General features: G+C 44.2%; 1 protein-coding gene across 2 annotated transcripts; it reads left to right on the top strand.

Moving 5' to 3' along the window:
* Positions 1-26,419, top strand: LOC310770928 (stereocilin-like). 2 transcript variants are annotated; one of them, XM_083663628.1, is made up of 9 exons: positions 1-121; positions 329-476; positions 3,170-3,387; positions 5,039-5,241; positions 9,611-9,813; positions 9,971-10,014; positions 15,557-15,712; positions 15,915-16,057; positions 19,324-19,414. In XM_083663628.1, the coding sequence occupies exons 2-8, from the start codon at positions 436-438 to the stop codon at positions 16,016-16,018; spliced, it is 969 nt and encodes a 322-aa protein (XP_083519754.1). In that variant the 5' UTR covers positions 1-121; positions 329-435; the 3' UTR covers positions 16,019-16,057; positions 19,324-19,414. The 2 variants fall into 2 exon arrangements, with proteins under 2 accessions (XP_083519754.1, XP_083519753.1); XM_083663627.1 differs by lacking the exons at positions 1-121; positions 329-476; positions 3,170-3,387 and adding exons at positions 19,622-19,719; positions 19,900-20,050; positions 26,223-26,419 and having other exon boundaries at positions 5,107-5,241; positions 19,324-19,472.
* Positions 26,420-27,789: the final 1,370 nt, after the last annotated feature.

Genomic DNA, 27,789 nt, shown 5'->3' with positions numbered 1-27,789 from the left:
ATTTACTGTTTCTCATCTCACTCTGTAACCATCTATCTATACAGACTGAGAACATCCAGTTGAAACGCAGTCTGGAGAAGCTGAAAGGACAGCGTGAGGAACAGGAGCTAGAGATCAACAGGTAAGCACCTAAGGACTCAAAACACTTGAAGGGAATGTGAGTCTCTCTTCTTTTTTCATTTCTTTTCATGAGTGCTGGTTGTACGACAAGAGACCATTTCTCATTTGTGACTCAGAAAAAACGACAGGACTTCTGATGAAGCTGTTTTTATTCATTCATGTATAAATTGCCTGACCCACAGTTTCACTGCTCGCCTGTCTCTTTTAGGTTGACAACACGCCTGAAGGAGGAGAGAATCCACTACTTTGACCTCTGCAGTGAGCAGGGGGCGAAGGAGTGGATGCTGACCCAAGAGCTCATCTCCAAAATCAAGGATGAGAAACATCAGCGGGAGATCCAGGACTTGTAGAACCAGGTGGGGAAGCACTGTATGCTATTGTGTGCTGGGGCAGCAGGCTGAAGGCAGCGGACGCCAACAGACTCAACAAACTGATCCGTAAGGCCAGGGACATTGTGGGGCTGGATCTGGGCTCTCTGACTGCGGTGTCAGAGAAGAGAACGTTGTCCAGGCTACGCTCCATCATGAGCAACGACTCACACCCACTCCACGGCGTGCTAGTCAAACACAGGAGTACGTTCAGTGAGAGACTGATTCCACCTAGATGCAATACGGAGAGGCACAGGAAATCATTCCTGCCTGTGGCCATTGGTCTATTTAATGCCTCTCTTAAAAGAGCACCTCGGAGACGCTCAGTCAAGGACAGTCTGTTGAAAGGCCAGGAGCCCCTGAGCCCCTGATATAAGAGTCATGAAACAGCTTCCCAGTGTCAATTCCTTTTCTCACCCCTCCCTCATGCCCTTATAGCCAATCCAAGATTCAAGATTCAAGATTTGTATTGTCACTCCAGTCCGTAGTACAAGTATCACATGTGAAATTCTTGTGCTGTAGACTCCGTTACAACATAGTGCAAAATAGCAGGGCATATGAGTGCAAAAACAACAAGAGACACAACAAGCAATAAAACAAGCCAAAAAACAGTGACATATTCACTGCACATAGGTGCAAATAGTATAGACATAATTTAAACATAATTATAATAATGTTTAATAATTAAACATTCTGTTTGCACAGGTGCAAATAGCATAGACCTAATTAGAATTAAACATACGTAATGGTAGCAGCTGCAGTACAGCTACTACATGATTGTTGGGAGTTTATTTGTGTATGTTAAGGAGTCTCGTGGCCTGCGGGAAGAAACTGTCCCTCAAGCGATTTGTGCGTGCTTTTGGGACAGTGTATCTCCTCCCTGAGGGTAACAGGGAGAACATGTGGTTCACATGTGGGGGTGGTTTGTGTCCTTGATGGTCTTCAGGGACCTCCTGAGGCAATCCAATATTGCTGTAGAGGTGGAATGATGAGCAGCTGTAGTGCCTTATGCAACTTGGATGACATTAGTTTTTCGGCCTCTGCATCTTTGACATGATAGTAGAAGTGGTTACCAGACTGGGGTGGGGACATCTCTCTCTGGCTGTCGTGTGTGTTTTCCTGATCAGAATGTATCTTTGACATGATAGTAGAAGTGGTTACCAGACTGGGATGGGGACATCTCTCTCTGGCTGTCGTGTGTGTTTTCCTGATCAGAATGTATCTTTGACATGATGGAGAAGTGGTTACCAGACTGGGATGGGGACATCTCTCTCTGGCTGTCGTGTGTGTTTTCCTGATCAGAATGCATCTTTGACATGATAGTAGAAGTGGTTACCAGACTGGGATGGGGACGTCTCTCTCTGGCTGTCGTGTGTGTTTTCCTGATCAGAATGCATCTTTGACATGATAGTAGAAGTGGTTACCAGACTGGGATGGGGACGTCTCTCTCTGGCTGTCGTGTGTGTTTTCTGATCAGAATGCATCTTTGACATGATGGAGAAGTGGTTACCAGACTGGGATGGGGACGTCTCTCTCTGGCTGTCGTGTGTGTTTTCTGATCAGAATGCATCTTTGACATGATGGAGAAGTGGTTACCAGACTGGGATGGGGACGTCTCTCTCTGGCTGTCGTGTGTGTTTTCTGATCAGAATGCATCTTTGACATGATAGTAGAAGTGGTTACCAGACTGGGATGGGGACGTCTCTCTCTGGCTGTCGTGTGTGTTTTCTGATCAGAATGCATCTTTGACATGATAGTAGAAGTGGTTACCAGACTGGGATGGGGACGTCTCTCTCTGGCTGTCGTGTGTGTTTTCCTGATCAGAATGCATCTTTGACATGATAGTAGAAGTGGTTACCAGACTGGGATGGGGACGTCTCTCTCTGGCTGTCGTGTGTGTTTTCTGATCAGAATGGAACTTAGGCTGGAAATTGGAGCAATTTGTTATGCAGTAACCTCTGACATCACTGTTCCCCTTTGTTGCTGGAGAAGAGTTGAAAATGCTATTTTGTTCAGATTGCCTGTTCCAGTGTGTTCCAGGCCAACGGCGCCCCCGCCAGGCCAGAAAAAAGATTGATTTTTTTTCCTGCTTTCCCCAAAATTTCAATAAACCTTTATGGCATATTATTACAATACAACAATGCTGGTGTTGACAGTGTTGACAGTAATAGAAGATGCCAAATCATTAAAAACAATAAGCATTTTGCTTTTAGGAGCATTGTGCCAGCGTGCAGCGCTGTTCCAAAACGTGTCAACGTGTGTCGTTGCCTGGGAAACGCACATCCCATAATACAACTGTTCGCATCGCATCCCATAATAGTATGATGATACTTGGGATGCCATTGCGTACATGGATGCGAACAGGTTAGCTAAAAGTTTAGTGTCGCCAGTGAGGGCCCCCATCGTTGCGGTCGGGGTACATTTCGAAATCCCTCCAGGCCTGAAATTTTTCTAGGGGAAACACTGCTGTTCCCATATTATTCTCAGAAGCAATAATCAGTGATTTGATAATGTTTGCTTTTATACTAAGACCATCAAAGCTAGATTCAGAAAGAAGAGCGAACATTTTCTGAGGAGTTAGGAAACTTTTCAAATCTCATAAAACAATCAAATGTTCACTCACTTTATTATCCATTCAACTGATGCAAAAGGCATTAGCATCTTGTCCCTTGTCCTTACAGGTTGATAGCATGCGGGGCAGTGATGCGACCCTACGTGGAGGCCAAGATATCCCACAAGTCCCACACCACCATCAAGTACTTCCTGAAGATGTGGAGCAGCGTCAGCGAGACGCTCATCTTCAACTTCCTGGGCGTGGCCACGGTGGACGGACAGCACTCCTGGAACTGGACCTTCGTCACGGTCACTGTCATCCTGTGTCTGGTGGCACGGGTCATAGGTCAGCTCTACTGTAGTGCTTTCCAAACGTTCTGAACGTATATGTGATGGCAGGCGGGGGTGTGTTAAGATATACATTCAAACGGAAACATGATGTCATGGTGGACTGCCGTTGATAATCTATGCACAAGTCAAGTGAATAGCTTCTTATGAAACACGTTTGTCACAAAGTTCACTATAGAGCAAGTACTGTACATAATATGTTAAGCAATGAGCAGAGCATATATATATATATATATATATATATATACATATATATACACCAGAGGGTTAGGGTAGCGGAGCGGTGATAATTACCGCTCCTCGCTCCCAGAGCGGTCCTTTCCACCCGCTCCAGCGCTCACGGCCGCTCCAGACCGCTCCCCGCTCGATACAGATTTCACCCGCTCGCACTCACCGCTCCACTCCGCTCAAAAGAATAAGAGAGATAAAAAGGCCAGGGTGTTTTAATTTGCATTTAAACGCGTTTCGGCATATGTGCCTTCATCAGAGCAGAGCATGCTCTGATGAAGGCACATATGCCGAAACGCGTTGACCCTCAATAAAAAAAGAAAGTGGAAATCTGAAGTCTTGCATCTCAATTTTTGGCGTGCTGCTACCGTCACTCTTGTAGTGATTTTTTTGATGATATACTGTCTGTCTGTGACTTCATTGGTTGTTGCCAAGAGTCACGAGCTCATCACAAGATACTGCCACACACATCATGTGATGGGAGAGCTTGTGATGGAAAACCGTTTTTAAGTTGTAGCGGTCAGTGGGTTTGTGGTCACTTCAGTGCCTACGGAGCCATCTCACATAGAGTAGCTTATTAAAACACACAATCAGAGAGAAAAGTCATTTGACTTTTATTAGGGCTAATTCATAAAACTCTGCAGTGACAGAACAGCAGCACGCAAAATCTGCACCACGGTAATTTACCCCGATTCATAAAATTATGAATTATGATTGTGAATACCATGATGGATCCACATTAGTTATTAGTCAGCTGCAACACAGGTGATCACAGCCAATCACAACCAACATGTTAATTAAGCTTGACATATGCAACAGTCTGCCTCTGAGTCTGTATCTGTCAATGGGCAGCAGAGACATGTTAGAATGGCAGATGATGTTGGGCATGGTAAACCAAATGTTTATGATGTCACTGACTGAGATTATGAATTGGTCAGTGGTGATCATCACCTGATGAAGACCTATCAATGCTCTGTAAGATAAATATATAGGAGCATTGGTGGCAGCAGCCTTCTCTTTAGGCTACTTTATCTCTGCTACACTCCAGCACCTGCTAAAACGTTTATGTGACGTGTATGGTCATCTTCTCTTTTTCAAAATGATAATTTTCATTAGTTAACGTTCATTTTTACAATAGACCGTGACCAAAATGGGTGGAAGAATGGAGAAAACGGGTCATGCAAAATTTGCAAATTGCTTCCCAATATTTCGCATTTTGAAGCACCCTACCGTGACGGTATCTGCCCCTAACGTTACTCTAAACCTGCCAGTAAGTTTTATGATACAGCCCCATTCTATGGCCCTAAATGGTCAACTCTGGCAACTAAATAGGCAAAAAAAATAGCAAATATTACAGTATTTGACCCAAATCTGTTACACACACACTCAAACCCAGTTTCTCATGACATTGTCCTTCCCAGGTGTGGTTGCTCTGGTCTACGTTATCAACAAGTTCCACATCGTCAAGCTGACCACCAAGGACCAGTTCATTATAGCCTACGGTGGCCTGCGAGGAGCCATCGCCTTCTCCCTGTGCTACCTGCTGGACAAGGACCATTTCCCCATGAGAGACATGTTCCTCACCGCCATCATCACCGTCATCTTCTTCACTGTCTTTGTCCAGGTACTGGGACACCATCTTGTCTGTTCTGTTCCCCACTCAACAGACTGTGTTGTCACATCGTTAGCCGTTAGCTGTTAGCCGCGTTAATATAAGAGCCCGACCCGTCACCCGTGACGTAAACACATACATGCAGGCAGGCTACATACACAGTCACTCGCAAAGGTTTATTACAGCTGAGAGGCTAAGTAAGGGACGCTAATGTTATCTCTCTGACTCGTTTGCTCCAATACACCCTTTTCACGGGGGCCATTTTGTGTCAAAAAGGCAGGGTAAAGACAGGGGCAAGCATAACACTAATGAGGGTTTCCAACTTCCATGATTCACCCGTTTACACAACTTCTTTGCGGGTTATCTGCCCCGGTGTACAACTGATTCAGCTCAGTCTGTCAGGAGGTGTGAGGTGATGCGCTTCATCAGATGGCCTCTAAGTTTACACCAACCGCAAAGATCATCTCATATCATACGAGGGAGTCCTGTTCAGTCTGTCTCGTGGTGTTGCCTAGTTGAAGGATTTGCCTAATAAGATTCAAGATTATTTCAAGATTTCAAGATTATTTTAATTTGTCCCGAGGGAAATTTGTCTTGGACATACAGGCTGCCACATAGGTACACAGTGCCATAACAAAAACAACAACAAAAAACAATAGTGCATAGCACACCAGTGCCGACATGTGCAAACACACAACCAAAGTGCAAACATCAATAATTTACAGTACAATCAACAATACATTACCTATGACCTGAGTTTAGGAGACTGACTGATATGGGGATGAAAGAGTATTTGTATCTGTTGAGGTGTCTTTTTTTGTTCTTGATTGGGACTCTGTAACGCCTGCCAGATGGAAGCAGTTCGTATTCTGAATACAAGACATGAGAGGGGTCAGCAATGATCTTCCTAGCTTGTCTTATGAGTGATTTTGATAGCGAGGATGATATGCCATTCACCTTGGTGACAAGAGGATACAATTATGAACCAGAGAGAATACAGAAGAGGAACTTTTGCAGAGAGTGAAGTGAACAGGCAGAGAGATGCGCCTCCTGTCTAAATGCCTGGGTGCCCTGGCTGCAGACCTTTTTCACCATTCCCAGGATAAATTGTGGAAAACGTCCCAGACCAGAGAGGCCAGGTGACTTGTTGTCTCTAAAGTAAGTCAGTGTTTTATCTCTCTTCTAAGCCTTCCTGTTTTGTAAACCGCGGCTCTGTGCTCTGTGCAGGCTTTTAGCGGAGGAATACGGTAGTTGTACGGTTGGGAGAAAAAGCAGTGCCGAATGAAACTGCTGTTTTGCGGAAAAGTAAAGCGCTGAAAATTGTCAAAATAGAGCGTGCATGTACACGGATATCGATTTGTTTAGGTGGGCGTTGTTTTAGGTGGCTAAATTACGTTTTTTTGTTTAGTTGTTGACCCCCAGGACTTAGAGAGAAAAAGCTGGTGATGCTGCTGCTCTGGGTGCCGGATCTCGTTCGACGCTGCGCCCCGCTTCAAGAACACTGTACCTAATTAAGTTAGTGTATCTGACTAGCTGATACTTGTTAAATACTTGATAAATGTTTTAACATTGCATGATATTCAGTATAATCTCAGATATCCGGCAAGAAAAAAAATATTAATTTCACTAAACTTCCTGAAATTCCAATTCACTTCCAATGTTTCATTGGAATTGATTGATTGATTGATTGAATTGACCCCAATGCTGTTGCAGACCACCATGCCACTGCATCGTGGCAATTACGGTCAGATGCAGCATTGGGATGCTGAAAATAGGTGTTAGATCTACTGTATGCAGTAGATGGTGCCATTTTGCAATGACGAATACCTCTGTTACATTTAGACTTCACTGTTTATACCAAGATATATTTGAAGCTGCTAGTGTAAGAAAGGAAACCCACAGTGACCTTGGCTTGTGTGATGAACACCAACATGAGGAAGGGATCAGTGGGATATTGCAGCAGACGTGTCTTTAGCATACATGTAACAAACACTGACCTTGCATGCAAGATCATGTGACACAGTTCCATTTCTATTTGGTCCTAGATAGTCCATGGGCCAAGGCAAAAATCGGTACCACCTGAGGTGACCGCACGATTTTGTTATTTTTGTCTTCCTACATGTCTGTAGTTTATATTTTGGTATGATAACCCTGCCCATTTGGTAGCTTAAGGATAGTTATCACTCTGTAAACAAACCTACCCCCATATAAATGACAAAACCCTGATTTCTGTGTATTAGTCCAGATGATATGTGAAAATGATGTTCCCTTTTTCGTAAAAGCATGAAACTTGGTACGCTTATAGTTTGGGGCCCTGTACAGTTTCAGAAATTGAGCCATCACAAAAATGCCTTGTGGCGGCCATTTTAATTCTGCCATAAGCATAGTTTGCATCATATCTCCTGAACCACACATGCTAACACTGAAAAGGAGATGTCTATCCCAACGTTTTCATGGTCAAGGATTACAATGATACCATAGAACATCATAAAGTGTTAAAGTGACTAATCAATTGTGAATTTGATGACGTTGTGAGAAGGAAATGACAGTATCTGATAACTGATGCTATCCTCTCCCGGTAGGGAGGGGAGGCTGGCCAGCGAGACTAACATAATTATGAAATTACCCTCAAAACACAATAATTGTCAATACTAAACCATGTTTGGTAGGCATGAATTTGCAATTAAAATAGCTATAATTCACCATTGTTAATCTCCGTCCTTACTCTAAAAATGGTAAACCCCATCTTGGATTTGGCCGTCTGGCAGAAAGTCGCAGGATGTTTGGGAGGGGCCTGGGGGCTATTTTAACAAAAGGCCCATAGAAGTAACCCTGACCCAAATTACTCATCAAAAAATGTTAGCCAGAGAGTGGTCATGGAATTGAGGTTATAGCATCAGTTATCAGAAACTGTGATTTCCTTCTCACGTCATTAAATTCACCATTGATTAGTTACTTTAACAGTTTATGATGTTCTATATGGTAGCCATCACCTTTTCTGTGTTATCATGTGTGATTCAGGAGATATGATGCAAACTACATAATTCACTTATGGCGGAATTAAAATGGCCACCACGAAGCATTTTTGTGATGGCTCAATTTCTGAAGATTTACGGGGCCCCAAACTATATGCGTACCAAGTTTCATGCTTTTATGAAAAAGTGAACATGATTTTCACATATCATCTGGACTAATACACAGAAATCAGGGTTTTGTCATTTATATGGAGAAGGTTTTTTACAGAGTGATAACTATCAATAAGCTACCAGATTGGCAGGGTTATCATACCAAAATATAAACTAGAGACATGTAGGAAGACAAAAATACAAAAAGTGCGCGGTCCCCTTAGGTGGTACCGATTTCACCATTGGCCCATGGACTAATTGCATTGTATCTTTCTCAAAACACCACTGAATTCACCAAAACATCACTGAATTCACCATTAACTATTCATGTGAACAGTTTATGATGTTGTATAGAGTGTCATTGTAATCCCTGACCATGAAAACATAGGGGTAGACATCACATTTTCTGCGTTATCATGTGTGGTTCAGAGATATGATGAAATCAGGGTTTTGTCATTTTTTGGGGGTAGGTTTGTTTACAGAGTGATAACTATCCTTAAGCTACCAAATCGGAAGGGTTATCATACCAAAATATAAACTAGAGACATGTAGGAAGACAAAAATAACAAAATCGTGCGGTCACCTCAGGTGGTACCGATATGTCAAAATTTCAGCCTTGGCCCATGGACTATTGTGGGCGTGAGATATTTCAACATTGTATTACAATGTTTACAATGATGACTGTTGTCTTTTTGGGTGTAATTCTCCACCCTGGACTTTGTGTCTGCTAGCTTGGCTTTCTTCTTCCACTGTATGAGCAGTGAAAGTTACATTTTGCCTACATTGTCGATTAATCGGTTAACATAGATTGATCGATCAAATTCTTAATGTAGTAGGAGGAGTAGGGTTGAATTAGTTTGGAGTCTGCTACTATAGGTTGGAGGCTTTAGCTGATGTGGCCTCCAGAAGCATCCTGCGTGAGGCGATCCAGGACCGTCCTCACGTGATCAAAGGGGTCCCATAAACACGAGACAGGACAAAAGTGACAAAGCAAAGCAAAATGAGACAGACACTAATATCAACTGTCCACAGGTGATGTGGCTGTGCGTACCAGACTGACCTCTCGAGGGCCGAGGCAGACGCCATTTTAAGCCCCGTATGGACAAAAAGACACCATAAGATCAAAAGATGAACAGCCACAACAAAGACATAAATATTGATCATATCTACATGCGAAAGGGGGATGACTGTAACACTACGAAACTGTGATATATGAACAATATTAACTAATTTTCTGTGATATTATCTCTCCTCAGAGTCACCTGTTTGAGAGCATCCAGGAGGGCAAGTATGAGTTTCCAGACAAGGACTGGGCTCACATCTCAGAGGGAGCCAAGGACCTCATATCCAAGCTGCTGGTCTGGGATGCCACTCTGCGTCTCAGTGCTGCTCAGCTCCTCCAGCACCCACTCTGCGTCTCAGTGCTGCTCAGGTCCTCCAGCACCCCTGGGTGCAGGGGGTAGGTGTCTTCTAAACTTCTATTGACACATGACTACTGGTACTCTAATTCATCCAGTGGCATTTATTAGTAATACACTTAGGAGTTTATTTCACAATCTTTATTTAGTGGTTATTTCAAAGTTAAAGTGTACATGCTGGTGTTTTCATTTCCCCAGAATGCTCCAGAGAGAGATCTTCCAACTCCTCATTTTCTCCAAAGGTAAAACCAGATAGCTTTGAAAACTATGTCAAATTCATCTCTAAAGCCCTTTAAACAATTGTCAGTGCTTGTGCAAAGTGCTTTACAGAGCAACAAAGGACATTGATAAATACATTTTAATTAATTAAATTAAATTAATACATAATAGATAAATAATTGTATTACTTTCTGAAGACTGGACAGTGTGTGGTGCGTTTATATTATTACATTATACTTTTATACCTCTCAAACAATTTCTGTTGCTCTGCACAGCCCAGCTTTATTTTCCAACTTTTCTCAAAAGTTTCACAATCTAGGCCGTCCAGGTAGTGTAGCGGTAGATTCCCTGCCTACCAACACGAGGGTCGCAGGTTCGCGCCCCCGGATTAGTCGGGTGTCGGGCAATGGGTCTGCGGGTGGGAAGCCAGATTAAGGGTATGTGTCCTGAAGCGGCTGGCATGTCTTGGAGGAAGCATGGTGCTAGTCTACAGCTCTCCCCAGATTGGCAGAGGGTGGAGCAGTGACCCTGGGCAGCAGAGCAGGGGGAAATTGGCCAAGTACAAATGGAGGGGAAATCTGAAAAAAGTTTCACAATCTAAGCTTTTACTCTGAAGGCAAAATCGCTCTACTTCCTGTCTCACCCTGGTTAACTCATACAGTAGGTAACTTGACGCAGCAAAATCGCACCACTTCCTGTCTAGTCCTGAGCAGGAAAGCTAACTTTTACTTGGTCCCACATGTTCTTTTGGGCATGAAGTGTCCTAAATGAGAGCATTCAACCGTGTGTGTGTGTGTGTGTGTGTGTGTGTGGGTGTGTGTGGGTGTGTTTAGGTGTGTGCGTGCGTGTGTGTGTGTGTGTGTGTGTGTGTGTGTAGGTGTGTGCGCGCAGTCAGAGAGCCCAGATACAGCCCCACAATGTCCCTGGCCTTACGGATCAGTTTGTTGAGTCTGTTGGCATCCGCTGTAGTGTTAATTTTGTCGGCTATTTTTTTATTTAGTCTTAGTCTTAGTCCCGTGTTAAATGTCCTTGTTAGTCTTTGTCATATTTAGTCAACCTCATCCTGTTTTTATTTAGTCAAGTTTTAGTCGACTAAAAGTTTGAGCATTTTAGTCTCAGCTTAGTCAAATAAAACCATAAGTATATTAGTCTAGTCTTAGTCAACAAAAACTGTTCACATTTTAGTCTAGTTTTAGTCAATGAAAACTGTTGAATCTGCTGATGCGCTTCACTAGTAATGGTATTTCGAAGCAGTGTTGGCAACTCTTTCCCAGGGAAATTAATGCTGACCCTGCCCACCCGGGCCAGTGTCGGCATATTTACAGTCCCTGCTCAGCCCGCAGCTGAGGGGAGAATGGAGGGAGGCTGGCTGTGCTGTGTGGAAAGCACTCAGACCTCTCTGGATATAATGTAGACAAGCAAGTAGCTGTACATTTTGGGAACACAATGCTTCATACACATATAGATAAGACCCTTAGCTAAGACTGGGTGGATTCTGTTGTAACTACTGCAAATGTTTTTCAGACAGCTAAATGTCAGCTAGATCTATGATGCTGCAACACAGGAAACTGAACTGCTGCATTGAGGGGGGGAAACAGTCTATAATTAGTGTTAATTTTGTTGTCTATTTTTAAATTTAGTCGTAGTCTTAGTCCTGTGTCAAATGTCCTTGTTAGTTTTTATCATATTTATTCAACCTCATCGTCTTTTTGTTTAGTCAAGTTTTAGTCGACTAAAAGTTTGAGTATTTTAGTCTTGTCTTAGTCAATGAAACTAAAAGTCTGAACATTTTAGTCTCGTCTTAGTCTTGGGGAAAAAGGTAGTCGACTAACATTTTTCGTCGACGAAATTAACACTAATCCGCTGCCTTCAGCCTGCTGCCCCAGCACACAATAGCATACAGGAAGGCACTAGCCACTACCGACTCAGAACATCCTCAGCATGGTCCGGCAGACGTTAGTCTCTTAAAACAGACTGTCTTATCTACATCCGGCAGATGCAGCTATATACAGTCTGTACTTCGTGGGGGAGAATCATGCACCAAACGGAAGAGGAAGTTGAAAGGCGGGACTTCCGCTCATTCGTCCAATCAGAATTTAACATTAGCTAACTAGCTGTATACTGCTGTAGCTATCGTTAGCTAACGCTGATTAGTAAGACGAACGATAAGCTCAGTAACGTTAGCAACTTACCTCATCACTTTCTTTAACTCACGTCTTGCACGAGGTTCCTCCAAGCCGCGGATACATCGTTTACGTCTATCAGGGTCTTATTTCACCGGTTTCGTCGGCGTAGCTTCCATGGTAATTCTAAAGCACTGCTAGCATTAGCAACCTGCATCGGTTTAAGTTTCCGGGGGGAACATATTTTTCGTGGACACGCGTGTCGTGATTGGTCAGATTCCGTCGAACTTCCTTCCGGTCTGAAGGTTTTTTTCACTACTTCCTTGTGCATGTTCTGGGGGTCTGACGTACAGACGGTATGGCGAGAGCATTTGAAAATTGCGGAAGCCAACTCGTCTGTTCTAAGAGACTAGGCAGACGTTGAAGGACCTCAGCCATCTCAGAAAGTAGAGACGGCTTTGCCCCTTCTTGTAGAGTGCATCAGAGTTCTTAGCTAGTCTAGTTTATTGTCAATGTACACTCCAAGGTACTTGTAATCCTCCACTATGTCAACACTGACCCCGTCGATTGAAACAGGGGTCACCGGAGCCTTGACCCTCCTCAGGTCCACCACCAGCTCCTTTGTCTTTGACACATTGAGCTGCAGGTGGTTCTGCTCACACCATGTGACAAAGTTGGCCACCACATCCCGATACTCATCGTCGTCGCCATCTTTGATACATCCCACTATCGCAGAGTCGTGAGAGAACTTCTGAAGGTGGCAAGACTCTGTCTGGTAGGTGAAGTCCGTGGTGTAGATGGTGAAGAAGAAGGGAGAGAAGGCCGTCCCCTGTGGTGCTCCTGTATTGCTGACCACTCTGTCTGACACACAGTTCTGCAGGCGCACATACTGTGGTCTGCCAGACAGGTAGTCCACAATCCAGACCACCAGGGGGGCATCCACCCGCATCGCCGTCAGCTTCTCACCCAGTAGAGCCGGCCTGATGGTGTTGAAAGCACTGGAGAAGTCGAAGAACATGACTCTCACAGTGCTGGCCGGGTTGTCAAGGTGGGCGTAGGCGCGGTTGGTCAGGTAGATGACAGCGTCCCCCACTCCCAGTCGGGGCTGGTAGGCGAAATGGAGGGGGTCTAGGGATGGTTTGACCATAGGCCTGAGCTGCTCCAGGACGAGTTTCTCCAGGGTCTTGGCTTTTTAGGTATAGGGACGATACAGGACATTTTCCACATCACGGGGACCCTTTGGAGACTCGGGCTCTTGTTGAAGATCAGCTGTAGCACATCACAAAGCTGGGGGGCACAGGCTTTGAGCAGCATGGGGCTGACGCCATCCGGGCCAGCTGCTTTCCTAGTGTGTAGCCTCATAAGCTGATTCCTCACCTGGTCCGCTGTGATGGTCAGCGTGGGTGGGGGGGGGGGGGGCATCATCAGCTCTGAAGCCCTTTGGGGGGGGGAGGGGCGGTGTAGCCTCGTCTCTGGGTGACGGGGTATAGACAAGTTTCCTGGGCACTTCCGGTTTGCTTCCGGACTCGGCCGCGATCGTGTCTGTCGGTTCCGGTGTTTGTGAATACGGAGAAGCGTAACGTACTACCGTAGTAGCCATAGCGACCGCCGAAAAAATGCAAACTTGGGATCATTCTGCGAGTCTCCTATCTAATGAAAGAGTGTCTATCCCACACCCGTTGACACTGGACACATGGGAAGATAATATGTGTAAATGGCCGAACGTAACTACAGGCAGGATTATAGCGTATTTTGAGGAATCAATGGCGGTGGATGGCAACGCGATGAACAATCTCAAAAGCTCCGAAGCGTACCAATATCTCCACAGCAACAAAGTAAGTCGGGTATGTTGTAACGCTATGTATTTCATCAAATTACCCCCGTTGTGAATGAATATTACGGCTATTATTCCAGTGTTGTCATTAAGAGGCCGATTTCGCAGCAAGAATATTTAATTGGTCGGCACGTCGTTCTCGGTAAGGACGCTTTCGTTATTGAAACAGACAACATGCATGCACACTCCTACTGTAGCCTATCTATCTGCATTTGCAGACATTCATGAACCCATATCTTCTGGACATTGCCTTGATGAAAAAACAACGCAGCTAAAAGTAATAAGTGCGACAGTGTCAGTGCAGAGTGCAGACAGCGCACAACTTGAATCTCCAGCAATAGGCTACGCACCTTAATCTCTCCCACTCCACACCTGGCACCTGCGTCAGCTCTCCTGCACTCGTTCTCGGCTCGCATGTGGCTTTATTGGTGGTAAGCATTTTGATTCATCTCCTCATCATACGAGCGTCGGGCAACAAGCGCGAGCCATTGATTGATTGATTGATTCGCCCGAGTAGGTAAAAAGGCTTTTTACCTCCGCTAAATTGACAGCCTACGTCGGGTCTCTTTTGCTTTTGACGGCGGCAGGCACGCTTCTGTTTCTTTCCTGCCGTCTTGCTGGCCTCGGCTGAAGTAGGCTACTTGTTGCATGATCTCGATTAAAAAAAAAGGACTGGCCTAGCAAGGGATGTCTGTTTTGACATTTCGGTTTCCTCCTGTGTGTTTCCTCACAGCGGGTCCAGCGCTGGCCGGCGGGACTGATGCTGCTTGTTGTGCAGCTTTTAAACGGCGCTCTACAGTAAAGAAAGTGTCTGCTATATTTTTCTTTTTCACCAACACTCAACATACAGGGGGCGGAAAACATATGATGTAATAAGTCTCTATTTAAGTCGTAGCTTATTGGCAACATCAGGCTGCTGTGGACGCTATGTGGACTTAACCGGAAGCCGGGGACATATAAGGCTGCTATGGCGCCGCCCTAGGCCAGCGCTGGGAAACTTGTCTATAGCCTGGGGGATGAGGGGGAGGGGAAGGTGATAAGCCTGGAGGGCCATCAGCCAGAGCCGGAGGGGGGGGAGGGGGGGGGGGGGGCCACGACCCGTTCCTTGATGGGCCACGACCCGTTCCTTACACCCTACCAACGCCAACAGCTGCTCAAGAAAGTCAAAGAGGTGAGACTCTCTTCCAGCCATCCATCATGCAGGAACTACCACAGTGAGAACATCACATCACGTCACATCACACATGCATTTCATTCCAGGCTTCTTCCCTATGGGACATTTCCATACTTCCTGTTTACATTTGAAACCCCTCCTAAATCCAGTTGTTAGGGTTGTCTTTTTTTAATTGCAAAACATGTAGTACAAATGTACAAAGGTGATTTAATAGATTTCTTATTGTTGGAAGAATATATTGTTTTAGTATATTGTTTGCTACGCTTTTCAAAAACAATAAATAAAGACTTTAAGTTGGTGAATATGGTTTTATGGATGTGAAATGTTGCTAAAATGTCTGCCATGTTTTAACTGGGGTCTCTCTGGGATTTTGTGTGTGTGTGTGTGTGTGTGTGCATGCATGCGTGTGTGTATGCGTGAACACGCGCATGAAGGTGCATGGCCACATCCGCTCCATGTCTCCGTCCCTGGTCGCTCAGCTGGGTGGACTAGCGGTGGAGATGTCAGAAGCAGAGCTGGGCACCCTCCGTCTGTCCGAGCTGAGGAGTATCTACGCCATGGGATCAGTCAACACCTGGACAGACAGACAGGTATCAGCTTCGGTCATAGCCGGAGACATATTACATCCACTGTGTTGTGTGTTCACTCGCTTTCTGAAACAAATTGTACAAGTAGCACTGGCATGCTATACAATACAGGGTGAAGGTACAAGTACGTTGCTAATACATCCACCTACAATCCTGTTTGAGGCTATTTTACGCTCACTCATTCTCTCCATGGCTTTCATCCTAGCTGGCTGTGCTGTTCAGCCGCTTGTTAAACGCCACCAAGCAGAAACCTTCACAGCTGGACTCCAGCACTTTTGTGGCGATGGGATACATCGTGTGTGGAGCTAAAACAACAGAGATGCGTTTTTTCAATGCTGTGGAGTTCAGGTGAGACGTGTGTGTGTGTGTTTATTAGGGGTGTCAAAAATAATCGATTATAAGATGCATCGTCGATGCGGACGTGCACGATTCTGCATCGATTCACAAATGTCAAGAATCGATTATTATTATTATTATTATTTTTTTAACACGTTGAGTGCCAAGGACGAGATATCTCGGCTTACATGATCCAACCGTTGAGTGTCAAGGACGAGATATCTCGGCTTACATAAACATTTTTTTTTTTTGACGGTGGGACATCGATCAACCCCTTTTACGTCTCCTATCCCAGAATTGGAGGAAGAGAATGTGTATAATCTATTTTACCGACCAGCTAGGTGGCGACGGTGCCCTCCCGACAGAGAGAAAGTCAACCAAAAGCAGCCGCCTCCCGCGGCTGCTTCCTCCATTCTCAAGGAAATGGCTTGCCGATTTTACAGTCATCAGTCACCAGACTCGCCGCTCTCGGGCCGCGCCAGCAGCAGCACACGGGGGATTGCAAATTTGCATAATATATTATGGGTGAAACACACTTTGAAACGCCCGCAGAAAGGCCAGAATCGCACGCATTCCGAAAACCCAGAAACGAACGAGCCTCATTCTCATACTGTAGGCGGGAACGCTTTCGCGCTGCTGCGGTAGGGGGTTCCAGAAATGGACTGGGTGGGCAGCATAAAGCCTAGAGTCGCACGGGGCTTCATCGGGGCTCTCAAACCCAAGAGACGAGTGAGCCCTATCCACACTCGCTGCCAGGGAGGGAGGCTGCTCAAACTCGCTGCCAGGGAGGGAGGCTGCTCAAACTCGCTGCCAGGGAGGGAGGCTGCTCAAACTCGCAGCAGCAGCAGCAGAGCACTCGCTTGTGACAAACGCAGGCTGAAAGCCACTAGACACGCCCACGGAGGGAGGAGTTGAAGGAGAGGGCGTTCGGAACTATATTGTTTGGATGTCTGATCTCTCACTGATGCCAAAAATAAATGGTTAAAGTGACTGTTCTGCCTGTTTGATTGAATTTCACAAAACTGCGATTATCTCAGCTTTCACTCTCAGACAGCTGAAACCATGCTGTACTCAACGGCTAATATCTACATAACTACTAACTCTACAAACTAACTCTTTTAGACAGAGAAAGCACACATTCTATTAGTACTTTTGTGAACTTCGTGTTCACAAACTCCAAGCAGAAAAGAATCCTCGGCTCTTGTAAAATGAGCCAGAATCCTCAAAAAACGGCCTGGCAGAAGCTACCTACAGCAAAAAAAAAACGGCTGGCAGTCAATGTGTTAATAATCAAATAAAATATAATGGAAGTACATGCAGTTGTTTATTTTAATTATGGATCATAATACAATGCAATTCCAAATGCACTTTTATTTTAAAAGTAGTCACGCAGTGAGAAAAAAGAAAGTGAGAAAAAATAAATCATTGGGGAATATTGGGGGAAAAAAGTGATGCATTGATTTAAGATGTATCGAGATGCATCGATAATCGAATCGAATCGAATCGTAGCCCTCTGAATCGTAATCGAATCGTGAGGCTAGTGAAGATTCACAGCCCTAGTGTTTATACGTGTATATTAGGGCTTTCACAGTCAACAAAAAAACACTAGTCGACACTATGCATCATAATCAACTAATCGTTCATCTGTGGTGAAGAATAAATACATAAATTGAACATAGATTTGTTTGAACACTCATTTTCCACATGACGCCATGTTAAATCAACAGAATTGAAGGTACTTATTCACCTTATTCTTTGCCCACACATGGACGCTTCCGCATTACGTCATTTCGTAATAGTATTTCCGTTTTAGACTTGCCAAAAACCTTGCAGGCAAGATGGCCGCCCACACTCTCCTCCTAAACTGGCAGAATTACTCCCCCATAAACTAACATATCTTGGCCAATAAGTATGTAACATACAAAATAAAACAACCCGTAATATCTTAATTTTATGTAGAATGCAGAGGACATGTAACTGTTTAGTTAAACTTGCATTCCAGGAATATTGTGCTCTAAAGATGACGTTAGTGGAGTCGAGACTGTTTTGTCCTGAAACCCACCTAGGTTGCGCCAGGCGTAACCTATGTGGGATTCAAAATAACGCATCCGAGATAGAAACGTTATGAATATAGCCACGTTTATAAAAAACAAACTAACGCTGGTGATCCGTATGGAAACAGTGTTACTCGAAATGGTTAAAAGTTATATCAATTTGGTCATTCAGTGGCATTTTACTGCCATATAACATAACTAACTAGCGGCTAATATTAGCCACAGTAGGCAACTAGCGCTGAACCGGAAGAACAAATACGTTTGCGTTGAACGCGGAAGAGAGAAAAAGTGGGTGTGGTGAATAAGGTGAATAGACAGAAAGACTCATCTATGTTGTTACTGAAGTCAAACAGTCGCTATCTCCAACTCAGACAAGCTGCTGGGGTGTAATGGCTCATTTGTAAACAGCCTCTCAGAGCCAATCAGGACTCTGCTATTTCACATATCTCCACATTGGTCCCGCCTACATTAAGTTAACCCTTTACTGGCTGTTTTTGAGACCCTTTTGATGAGAATTGATCATTTCTATTGTGTGAAAAAAATATATCTTCAGCGGTATTAATCGACTAGTCAACTATTATTTGGAAGTAGTCGATGACTACTAAAATTCAGTAGTCGTGAATACCCTAGTGTATGTGTATATATATCTATTATTATTATACTATTATATTGTATATTATTATACTATAATATTATTATCTATTTACTAGTATAATATTATTATACTAGTATTATATATAAATACTGCTGGTTTAAAAATGGGCTGTACATTCACAAAAAGATCTATATATAGTGTGTATATATGTATATACTGTATGTGTGTGTGTATATATATATATATATATATATATATATATACACACACACACTATATGTACTGTATGTGTGTGTGTGTGTGTAGATATATGAGGACCGCTTTTATGACTGTTGAAGCATTTTCTGAAAATCTCATAAAAAAACGCATTTACACTGTATGCTTCATTTACACTGTAGCTTCATTTGCACTGTAGCCTACGCTTCTGTACTGAAAATCATAAAAGTCATACACTTTTGTTAACCACAGACCTTATTTCAAGCATTCAACCAAAATCCTCACACATAAATCCCATTGACTTTTACACATAAGAGGCGGAAGTGTTAACATCCAGGTCCGGACTCATTCCTGTGGTACTTCTGTCCCCTTTACTTACTGTGTGACCTGCTGTCTCCCCCTGGTGGCTGCAGTAAGGCTGTGCTGTGGCTGGGTCAGCTGAGGCTGTCCTGCTCACCAGACCAGTTGCTGGCTCTCGTCGACCTTCTGCAACACAGTCTTGCATTTGGACCCACAGGTAACTGGAAGACTGATGTCTTCATTGAGATTGGAGTTCTGGCAGGTAAGACACATCCACTCTCCTCATGTTGAGCACCCTGATATGAACAATCCTCTCTGTGATCATCTGCTAAATGTGATTTTTCACTCAGTTATGTTGGTGGCTGTTTAGCTCTGGGAGCATTGATGCTACTTCACTTTCTCGTTGTGCAGCTGGTCTTCCAGATATGTCCATGTCAGCTTTGGTGAGGGACCAAATTGAAGGAATCACACCTCTGGCTATCTCAATGATACCACCTGAGCAGTTTAGTGTAAGTCTTAAATGACTATTATTACTAGTTTACTGTACACTGACCTGACTTCCACAAAACAAGTCTATGGAGTTCTATTCAGCTTTTGTTCTGGGACCCGAAATGTCTTGTTATCTATGTTGGTGTGTTCATCTTGACAATTCGTGCCTCCCCTCATTTGGCTCATGTCACCTTCTGCAGGTGGTGTTTAACCCGAACCAGATCAGCATGTTCTCCTATGAGCAGGCTGTGGCAGTAACAGCTGAACAGGAAGCAGCCCTGTCAGGTAACCAGTGGAAAGCCCTGGGTATTGTGCTGTCACCTTGGGAGGACAGGCCTGCCGACTTCAGAGGTAAACCACTGCAACTTGGATCATTAAAAAAATAAATTAAAAAGCCCATTGATAAATTAGAAACATGTACTTAAAGGCCCATTCCGTTGGTTCTGGCGAGAAATAAATGTGCACAAAGTGTTTATTATTGGCACTGAGTGAATGCGCTTTGACGTCACTTAACACATTGAGTGCCAGCCATGTTTTCATTCCTGTAGGTAAGTTGTGCCAGGGGTGTTTTTGACGATTCTGGCTCATTTTAGAACAGCCGAGGATTCTTTTCTGTTAAGAATTCATGAACACCAATCATCTAAAAATAACTAATAGAATGTGTGCTTTCTCTGTCTAAAAGAGTTAGTTTGCAGAGTTAGTAGTTATGTAGATATTAGCCGTTGAGTACAGCATGGTTTCAGCGTCTGGAAATTTATTCAGAGATAAATGGCTTTTTGTGAAACAGTCACTTTAACCATTCATTTTTGGCATCAGTAAGACCGTCAGACATTCTAAACAATAGTTTTGAACAGTAATTTCCTCCATAACAACAGGAAACACCCCTCTCATTCAAACTCCTCCCTCCGTGTGTCTTCTCCTCCTTCCTCCTGGCTCTAACAGCGGGCGTGTCAGAAGCGCGTTGCTGCTGCCTGCCTGTCTGTCTGCCTGCCTGCCTGCGTGCGGGGACGAGTCTGAAATGGATTACTGTAAAATCGCCAAGCCATTTCCTTGAATGGCTTGCTCCCGCGGTGTGTGTGTGTGTGTGTGTGTGTGTGTGTGTGTGTGTGTGTGTGTGTGTGTGTGTGTGTGTGTGTTCGCGTTGCTCCGCGGCTCTGGGGGGAGGGTATCTCTGTCCGTTCTGTGTGTGTGTCTCCGGGCTTCTGACTGTAAAATCGCCAAGCCATTTCCGCGGGAGGCGGCTGCTTTTGGTGTACGGGTCCCGTGGCTGTGGCTTCTCTCTGTCTCTGTCGCCACTTAGTGGTCGGTAAAATAGATTACACACATGCTCTTGCTCCTATAGTTATCTCGAAGATGTAAAAGGGGTTGATTGATGTCCCACCGTCAAAAAAACATGTAAGACGAGTTATTTCGGCTCTGGCACTCAAGCGTTGGATTATGTAAGACGAATTATTTCGGCTATGGCACTTAAGGTGTTAAAAATGGCGACCAGGGGCGTTTCTCTCCGACCAGCCGTTCAGAAGATACATGGAAAACCGCAGTTTCGAAGTGGATAGCATCTCCCGCCACAGCTAGAGGATGTGACGTCTCGCGCGTTCACGTCGAGCTTGTCTCTTGTCTAGACGCTAACAGGAAATGGCTGAAGTAGCTTTTAACGTTACGCTCGTCGCTAGCTGCTAGCTAAAGGAAACAACAAACACAGACTCCAGAAAAAGTCCAGACTAAATAAATAAATATTTATCTAATGAAGCCCGTCTGGCCAGACAGCAGCAATGTGACCGACATCGGGGGGGAAACTAGAGTCAGGACTGTGTTTTCGGTTCATGAAGGGAACTTGCTGCTTGTAGCTACTGTAATGTGGTTTTGACCAGATAACGTTAGCTGCTTGCTAATGGATTTTCAAGATTTTTACTGTCACTCCGTAGTACAAGTATCTGACCACCTGGTCAGAAACTCTGCTAACATTACCGTCTTGTGTGAAGTAATGCAACCCTAACGTTAGTACCGTTATGCTTATGGTCATGGAACATTATTGTTTGACTGCATTTAGCTGCGGTGGTGAGTCGTTAGCTTCATGCGGGGGTCACCCCTATGTTCCCACAGCCCAATGTTCCCACAGCCCTATGTTCCCACATTTCTAAGATTTCAGCCCTATGTTCCCACAGCCCTATGTTCCCACATTTCTTAGATTTTTTTTTCTTCCAAAATAAGGCCCTGTGTTCCCACATTTCCCAACAATAGTCTTGTTGCACAACCACACCAGTCTCAAAGTTTTGCGTGCCTTTGATCATGCAAGAATACACATGATCATGAAAAAATACACAATATGACTAGCACTAGTTAGCAATTCATCCATATCAGATTTGGCCCCAGCCCCCTAAACTACAAGAAGTGGTTTGCACTAGTTCTCATAATGTTCCCACGTTTACTAAGATTTACTTACTCTTTGTCTGTGTGCATTTTAATTTTTAATTTTATTTTATTGTATTAATGAAGAATCAAAAAGGCATTCACAATCCAACTTACACAATGCATCACTACGAATGACTGAGTAAGGTCAAAGAGACAAAAAACCACAAAAAATAACAAAACACAATGTGATCTAAACGTTTCGATGCAGAATGTTCCAATTTGCACCAAATTTGGTGAAGGCGTGTTGCGTGGAACACTTTTTTGTTGATCACGATCCGTCCATAGTTGTTTCTATTGCGACAGTTTGAAAAACCAAATGCACTATTTCGTAAATACTACAGCACGGATTTTCACGATATTTGGTGGAGAGGTGTAGTTCCGACGACCCCCTTATATTTTGATCGTAATTCGCGGCCATGCCCCATTGGTGCTGAGTGGTCCACAGTGTTTGCTCAGATGGCTGCTATTCATGGAAGCTTGATCCCTGGAAACCGTGGAGGAAAGGTTTTAGTTGTTCAGAATTTCTGTTTCCACCGTCATGAAACGAGAGGAGAAAAGATCCATTGGCGTTGCTGGCGCCAGAAATATAAATCTTGAAATAGTCTTCAAAGGACAGCACTTGCAGATTGCCTGTTCCTGGCACAAAAATGTTGAGTGAACTGCATAAATAGTGCAATAAAGGTTGAGTTAACTGCATAAATAGTGCAATATTTTTATTTATTTAAATAAATAAAAAATTAATCTTATTTTGATTGTTTGCTAGTAGCCCTGGCTTGTGGACATGTGCTGTTCTCTGGCATAATTTTGACACGTCCTTTGCTAAACTTAGCTCCTTAAGGCCAAAATACACCGAACATGTATGTCGCGCAAAAAAACGCGCCGCGCCTTTTAGATTCAATTATATTTAATGTAAAGTCTCACACCGGCCGTGGCTTGTCAGCATGCAACGCGCAGCACACGCGCTGCTCTATGTTACGCCACTGTTCTATTTTCAACGCGTTGCTGCTCTATAAAATAGTCAAGAAAGGGCTGTGGGAACATAGGGCTGTGGGAACATAGGCACGCTCCCCTTGATGCTAACTAATAGATTTAGCTATATTTATAGAAATTACCACCAGCCCCACTAATAACGTTACTGTCTTGTGTTGATAATGAATGAATCTAACAGTCGGAAATATGCCTAACGTTAGCCTACTGTCTGTTATGCTTACGGTACATTGTTTGACGGTACCGTACACACAGGGGGAGCAGGCTATTTCCTGGCTTGTGCAAACATGAGTATCCACTTCCCGCAGCCAGCAGGCTCTGACTGCAGTGGGACTGCACATACTAGTAGCATTAGCTTGATGCTAATCGCGGCTAACTAATATTCATTTACATTTATAGAAATTACCACCAGCCCCACTAATAACGTTACCGTCTTGTGTGGATAATGAATTTAACAGTCCTAAATATGCCTAACGTTACTGTTATGCTTATGAAACATTGTTTGATTGTTCAGTTTGGTCAACTCCAGGCATTACCATACATACAGGGGGAGAAGGCTATTTCCTGGCTTTTGCTAACATGAGTATCGACTTGCCCGCAGTCAACGCAAGCCAAAACACGACCAAACATGCCACAATAACGTCCCCTAATTCACCCAGAATCCTTCCTGGGCATCTCGAGGCTGATCTGACCGATAAATTGTCCAGGTTGCCGTTTTCAAGTGACTTTTATGAGTTAACGTTACAAAGCAACGAACAGCTCTGCTGTTGCCAGGCAACTGCTTGTGCGCGTGCGAGTATGGTGCCCGCGCGTCAGCTCGTTCACACGCTGCCTGCAGTTACACTAACGGCCACCGGCGTCAGTAATAGTGAGTTTTGACGGATTGGGCCTTTAAGTTCACAAAAATCACATCATTTGTATGATCTTGGGACAATCCACCAAAATGGGTAAACATGAACAAACCTCTCAAAGCTCAAAACATTCACTTAAATCGCATGATTTGACAGTGGCTTTTCTTTATTTGTAAGACGTTTATTTAAACTCTGTTAGGGAAATGTTCTTTGATTTTTCGAGCGCCTTCATTACATTACATTACATTACATACGTCATTTGGCAGACGCTTTTATCCAAAGCGACTTACAATAACACATTTTTTGTCAGCAATAGAGCAATCAACTATGGAGCACAGTCTATGACAACTACAACTTCTGAAGGAACAGTGGTACAAGTTTAGGTTAGTGGTACAAGGTTGGTTAGTTTTTTTTTTTTTTTAAGAAAGAGAGAGAACGAAGTTAGATCAAGAAGGGCCCAGATGGAGCCTGAACAACACTATCCAGCCACACATTCTAGCAAATAAACTGATTCAATATAAATTGCATAATTCAACCATCGCCTGGTGCATGAGATATCTTGTGCCTCAACCTCAGTTTGTTAGGCTGGACGACACTGTATCAGATATCATCTGGACAAAAACTGGAGCCCCTCAAGGAACAGTTTTAGCTCCTTTTTTCTTTATTCTTTATACTGCGGACTGCAGACATAGTGAGGCCATGTGTCATATGCAGAAATTCTCTGATGACACTGCTCTTATTGGTCTCATCAACAAAGGTGACGATCGGGCCTATAAAAAGGAGATTGATTTATTTGTTTCCTGGTGCGATGACAATTTTTTACTGCTCAATGTTGAAAAGACCAAAGAGCTAGTTATTGATTTTGGGAGGAAGAAGGCAGAAGTCTCCCCTGTCATTATTAAAGGGCTGGAGGTAGAAATAGTCCAGTCTTATAAGTATCTCGGTGTCCACCTGGACAGTAAGCTGGACTGGAAGAAGAACACAGATTCTGTGTTCAAGAAGGCCCAGTCTGGACTTTTCCACTTGAGGAAGCTTAGATCATTTGACATCAGCAGGTCACTTCTTCATGTGTTCTACCAAGGTATCCTAGCTAGTGTCCTTTTCTATGCTGTGCTCTGCTGGGGGGGCAGCCTCACTGTCATGGACAAAAATAGGATAAACAAAATGATTAAAAAGGCAGGCTCAGTGATTGGCCTTCCCCCTGATTCTTTGGAGATGATTATAGCCAAGAGAACAAGGAGAAAATTGAATTCTATTCTTTCTTATGAAGGCCATCCTTTGTTTAATGTATTTAATGCCCTGCGCAGTTCGTTTAGTAATAGGCTTTTGATGCCTCGGTGCTCTACTGAGCGATTTAGAAGATCTTTTGTTCCTGCTTCTGTAAAATTCTTTAATGAACACTGCTAGCCTTGCTTTGTGAGGCTCTCTCTCTCTCCACTGTATTATTGTTATTGTGCTGTATGTTACTGTTTCTTGTTTGTATCTGTTCTCGCTCTGGTGGCAAACCATGTTTCCCCTCGGGGATTAAGAATAAACACCATACCATACCAAAAGAGGCCTGAAACACAACATGTAGCTAACAGCTCTGAACACATGTAGCTAACAGCTCTGAAACACAACATGTAGCTAACAAACATGTAGCTAACAGCTCTGAAACACAACATGTAGCTAACAGCTCTGAAACACAACATGTAGCTAACAGCTCTGAAACACAACATGTAGCTAACAGCTCTGAAACACAACATGTAGCTAACAGCTCTGAAACACAACATGTAGCTAACAGCTCTGAAACACAACATGTAGCTAACAGCTCTGAAACACAACATGTAGCTAACAGCTCTGAAACACAACATGTAGCTAACAGCTCTGAAACACAACGTGTAGCCAGGTCTGAAACACAACATGTAGCTAACAGCTCTGAAACACAACGTGTAGCTAACAGCTCTGAAACACAACATGTACCTAACAGCTCTGAAACACAACATGTAGCTAACAGCTCTGAAACACAACATGTAGCTAACAGCTCTGAAACACAACATGTACCCAGAATTGCTGGAATCAGGTGTTGCCACACTTACAAAGCAGCTCCTCCCATTCAGTCTTAATGGAGCAACAGAAACTAAGTGTGACGGCATCATCTAAACTGGAACTCTGTTTACTTTGCCTTTTGTTTGTGACACGCCCAAATACAGTGTGACCAATGGGCATTCTATTTTCCAGTTCTATTGGTTTGACCCGTGTGTGTGTGTGTGTGTGTGTGTGTGTGTGTGTAGGGAGAGACTCATCGGGGCTGGCACTGAGCCCCAGTCCTCTGTGTCTCATGCTGATGCTGCTGCCCTGCCCCACCATGCCCTGATCTGCCCCCATCCACCCTGGCTCATGACCTCACTCACCCCTGGCAGACGACCTCACTCACCCCTGGCAGATGACCTCGCTCACCCCTGGCAGACGACCTCGCTCACCCCTGGCAGATGACCTCACTCACCCCTGGCAGATGACCTCGCTCACCCCTGGCAGATGACCTCGCTCACCCCTGGCTCATGACCTCACTCACCCCTGGCAGATGACCTCGCTCACCCCTGGCAGATGACCTCGCTCACCCCTGGCTCATGACCTCGCTCACCCCTGGCTCATGACCTCGCTCACCCCTGGCAGATGACCTCACTCACCCCTGGCAGATGACCTCGCTCACCCCCACTCACCCCTGGCAGATGACCTCGCTCACCCCCACTCACCCCTGGCAGACGACCTCGCTCACCCCTGGCTCATGACCTCACTCACCCCTGGCAGATGACCTCACTCACCCCTGGCAGATGACCTTGCTCACCCCTGGCAGACGACCTCGCTCACCCCTGGCAGATGACCTCGCTCACCCCTGGCAGACGACCTCACTCACCCCTGGCAGACGACCTCGCTCACCCCTGGCAGACGACCTCACTCACCCCTGGCTCACGACCTTGTTTAACCCTGGCAGATGAGCTCACTCCTGCTCCAGCAGGAGAAACCTCTTCCACCGTGAAGATGATCTCATCTGTCTGTGCAATACGGTATCTCTCTGAAATGAGCAGCACTTCACCATTTCTGTTTGCTTATGAGTTTTGTCATTTATTTGTGTAACTATCTCTTTGACATATCAGCAAACCGCACTGAAGAAACCAAAGGAATATTATGTAATTTAAGAGATTAAAAAATATAGATTTGCACAGTATATCATATAAACACCCGCTGTAGAATGAGTATCCTTACACATGAACCTGAATGAAACCCAGCTGTACCGATGTAGCCTTCTCAGGGATGCAATGCCATACCCAGAACAGCAACTAAAATACTTTAAAGATTTAAAAAGAGTTATTATGAGCAACTCCTTATGCAATACTATGTTGTGCGAACCTGAAAAATCTATTTTTTTAGAAATGACAAAACGTCTGCTATAACATAGCTATAACATTTGGTACATTTATATCTATCCTAAATTATCTTGTTTAAGTAGCCTTCATAAAGCTTAATAACAACTGATTCACTTGGACTTGTCTATTCATAGTATTCCCATGATGTCACATGCATTTCCGACCAATATGGCACTTTACACTACACACAGCTCATTGGCTGTGTGGTTAATCACCTGTTAATTGATTACAAGCAGACCAAGATGTCTGTGTGGTGATGTCACAGAATACTATCAATAAACCACTGGTCTACTTGTTGCTGTGAGTTTTGTATTGTTGTGCTAACATTCTGGTATGATAAACATGGACCTGGAACCATTCTGCCTATGTTTGAATCTGGTTTTCTATTTTGACACTTATGAGCACTCAGTGCAGACTCAGAGTAGTTAACTGT

Source organism: Poromitra crassiceps (assembly GCF_964638095.1).
Source record: "Poromitra crassiceps genome assembly, contig: HAP1_SCAFFOLD_263, whole genome shotgun sequence".
NCBI classification, from domain to species: domain Eukaryota; kingdom Metazoa; phylum Chordata; class Actinopteri; order Beryciformes; family Melamphaidae; genus Poromitra; species Poromitra crassiceps.
This window is presented reverse-complemented; position numbering and strand designations above follow the sequence as displayed.